This window comes from Asparagus officinalis, chromosome 6 (genome assembly GCF_001876935.1).
Source record: "Asparagus officinalis chromosome 6, Aspof.V1, whole genome shotgun sequence".
NCBI lineage: Eukaryota > Viridiplantae > Streptophyta > Magnoliopsida > Asparagales > Asparagaceae > Asparagus > Asparagus officinalis.
In genome coordinates this window covers 30,353,589-30,357,346 of record NC_033799.1, presented here as the reverse complement: position 1 = coordinate 30,357,346, position 3,758 = coordinate 30,353,589, and the positions used below count along the sequence as shown (strand labels likewise).

General features: G+C 40.2%; 1 protein-coding gene across 1 annotated transcript; it reads left to right on the top strand.

Moving 5' to 3' along the window:
• LOC109846005 (putative F-box protein At1g65770) lies at positions 324-3,562 on the top strand. The gene is made up of 2 exons (XM_020415228.1): positions 324-1,549; positions 3,340-3,562. The coding sequence occupies exons 1-2, from the start codon at positions 324-326 to the stop codon at positions 3,560-3,562; spliced, it is 1,449 nt and encodes a 482-aa protein (XP_020270817.1).

Here is a 3,758-nt window from a genome sequence, read left to right as displayed (position 1 = left end):
TAAACTATTGCTGTATGCAAATGCATCTTGTAGTATGAATAACAATTTCAATGATTTACAATAGAAGCAATTTCAGCATATTTCATTAATTTTTTTTTTCTTATAATTCATCAAGAGTTTGTATTTGCCAATTCTGGTTCCTCAATTTAGGAATCATGTAATCAATATCTAGATATGTTTGATTTTCCTCATGAGAACAGTGAGTTATTATGTGCCATTGTTTTGCATCATCCTTTCAACTTATTAGTTAGTAGTCTGCTGCGTAGTATTTTTTTTTAATTAAATTTTTTTTTTTGGTATCTATCATTTCAGGAACATTATAAATGGGCTCATTTGAAGTACTCCCAGTTGATATCCTGCAGCTGATTGCTGAAAAGATAGCTCATCACGTAGACGTGCTTCGTTTTGCTGCTGTTTGTCGGATATTCCGCTCCATCATCCACGATAACCTTCACTTGCTTCCACCAAAATTACCGCTGCGCCTCTGTGTCCTCCCCAATAAACCCCCTCCCCTACCGCTGTTAATGCACTGTCACGATAACGAGTGGGAGAACGTAAGCTTTTTTTCTATTTCCGACGGAACGAACTACGGTGATTTTCTTTTGCCGGAGATGAGAAACAAGTATCTCGCCGGATCCGGTCATGGTTGGTTGTTCACGGTGGATATCCAAGGTCGAGGCATTCAGCTGTTGGATCCATTAACCAGGGCTCAAATCCCTCTCCCATCTCTTGATGCGTTCCAACACCCTAAAGGTGGTTTTGAAAGTCACGAATTCAATGATTTCGGGTTTATAGATAAGGCCATTATACTGTCAAATCCTTCGAGTAAGAGAAGAAATTTGGACGACGATGACGGCCGCATGTTAGCCATGTCAATCATCTCCAATTTACGCGTGCTGTCATTTTGTAGGGTCGGGGATGACGAGTGGACTAATGTAGAGGATTCTCTGATTCACATCCAAGATGTCATACGTTACAAGGGTCAGGTTTATGCTATTGATTATCAAGGCTTAGCCGTTGTTTGTGATTTCGCACAGATTGCGAATTCACCATACTATGTAGTTAACTCCCACAGATATCTGGTTGAGTCGACATATGGAGATCTGCTGCAAGTTGTAAGAGAGATCAATAATAGAGGAGATGATGATGATTATGAAGATGATGAAGGTAATAGTACCACATATAAGTTTCTTGTGTACAAACTCGAAGCTGTTGAAAAGCCAGTTAAGCCTAAAGAAGATCCGGCCTACTGCATGACCGTCAAGAAAAGGGTCCCAATGAGACATAAATTCAACTTTAAATGGGTCAAGGTTAAAAGCTTGGGCGATCAAGCTTTGTTCTTGGGTAAGAACAATTCACTTTGTGTACGAGCATCAGAGTACCAAGGATGCAAGCCAAATTGCATATATTTTACAGAGCAGGAGATGTACGGGCACACGAGCATTGCCCGAGGATTTCTAGAAGACGTCGAAGTAGACTCTATTTGTGACATGGGCATATATGACTTTGAAGAAGAAAGCTTTCAAGATTTTAGCGAACTCAAACTCAGGTACTTTGTTCCGCCCATTTGGATCTCACTAGATCCACGCCAGCGTTCGCCATCGTCCCTCTTCCCCCAACCTCACCCCTGATGTAATATTTCAATTTATGCAGCATGGCTAGTTTAGCTAGTCAAAGTACATTAATCTTGATTAAGATTTTGACACCAAAAGTCAACAGCTCTTTCTATGTTTTTTTTTTGTTTGCTGAGTGGTTCTATTCTTCTGCACATGCTCATGATGAACCATCGGTTTAAATAATATACGCGAATTTCCTTATGATTTTTTTTTTTACCCTTTGGTTTAATGTGACTATTCCTACGTCTATTTATGAGAGCCGGCCCCTGGGGTGCTTTTTGTATCGCAGTCTACCAGCCTGGAGCAACATATGAGATGGTTAGTAGTTGAACATCCATATCACGAGTATTGGCAACATATTCTGTGACTTGATGCTTTTCTAGTAGTAAACTTTGGAGATAAAGTATTTTAAGCACCAATACTCATGATGCAAGTAGGAATGGATGGATTTTGTCGATAGAAATCTAAATTTGAAAGTCTGGTATGGGTACCAGCAAGCAAATCTAACCTGAGTAGAATTTGTGTCAAGCATGGTGGTTTCTGTTAATCAAATAGGAAGTGGAAGTACCCAATTTAAACCCGTATCTAACCCATCCTAAAACTTCACAAATATGTGTTACGAAATATGTGAAGTTTAATGCTAGTTCTAACAATATTTTTTAGAACAAATTTTCACTGTAGCCTGATTTTAATTTTTTATTATCAAAATCGACTGTGTATCCTTTCGACTTTTTATTGTACTGAAATCGACCGTTTTCGTCCAGGCACTAACGTGCGTGGCGAGAAAGCTGGTCGAGTTAATTTTAAACGTCTCGTAAACAGTCGGGGTTGGGCAACCCGACTGTCTTAGTCATCGAGCTGTTACGAGGTTAACTAAACTGGTTGGGAACCACGGACGCATATTCGTAAGAGCCTATTCAGAACTGGTCGGGGTTCCCAAACCCGCGACCATTAGGCAGAGGCCCGAGCGAATAGCTGGGCTCTGAAGCCGGACCACACCAAAAATGAGATCGGGTTTGGACACCGCCATTCTTGCGAAATGCAGGTCTCTTACGAAATGGTCGCGGCTTCTCCACCCCGACATTTCAGCAGAGACAGCGATAGCTGGCTGAACCGGACACACGGACAAATGTCGGGGTTTGGGAACGCCCGACCATTTCGAAAGCTCATTTTTAATTGGTCGGGGCAACCCGAAAGTAGTCGGGTTTGGGAAACACGACTACTATCTGGGTCCCACCGTCCGTATAAAGCACCGCAACCCCCTTTCCCGATCCATCTCATTCTCCGCCTCTATCTCTCTCGTTCCGTACTGTTCTGCGCAAAACGCAGCTCAGATTCATTTTGAGCTCGTTTCTGTCGGGCGGAACTTTTCAAATCAAAGTTATCTTCACGTATATTGGTAATCTTCCTTCTACTTCCTCTCATATCTTACTTTGTAGAAAGTGTAGGATTTTCTCTTAAAAATAGATCTCGTGCTAAGGTTATCTCATTCATAAATGGAATTTCGTAGCGGCTGATTTAATCTGCTGAAATCGTTTAGTACTGATGATTATTATCGATGTAAATTAACTTTTAGGGCAATATATGTCTCAAGGTTGTCAATTTTAGGGTTAGGATTTAGCAATTTGGGAATTAGGGTTTTGGTTGAAATTATTAGTGAGATTATTTCATATTAATTTAATTTTTGTATATTCTAAATGATATAATTTCTGTTTGTGAATAGGATTGACAGCAATATGATGTTTATTGTTTGTTCTTATGGTGGGCAAATTAATTATGGGATGAATAATATGCCAAATGTACGTCGCGAGGGTAACGACGCCATTAATGATTCTCGGAATCATATAGTTACTACGACTTGGTTATGGAATTACAGCGAGTTTACGGAAATTGACCCCACGAGAATACCGGCTGAAATTATATGCAATTGGCGCACTAGCTATTGATAGAAACATCGCAGTGGAGATCTCGACGATTATCATATGAGTTTATGTTAAATTGGCAAGTCGCAACAAACGGTAGAATTGTTTATTGAAAGTTACCACATAATCCGTGCAAATATTCAAACCTCCGGCAGAAATTCTCAGCATGTTTAGATCATGAACAGTTAATTCGCGTGGGTTTCTTTCTTCTTCGTAGATC

What these genes read in the sequence shown, in the direction of transcription:
- LOC109846005 (XM_020415228.1), top strand. Translation starts at nt 324, where the DNA reads ATGGGCTCATTTGAAGTACTCCCAGTTGATATCCTGCAGCTGATTGCT. An exon ending in TTTAGCGAACTCAAACTCAG is followed by an intron (nt 1,550 to 3,339) that starts GTACTTTGTTCC and finishes GTTTGTGAATAG; the next exon opens with GATTGACAGCAATATGATGT.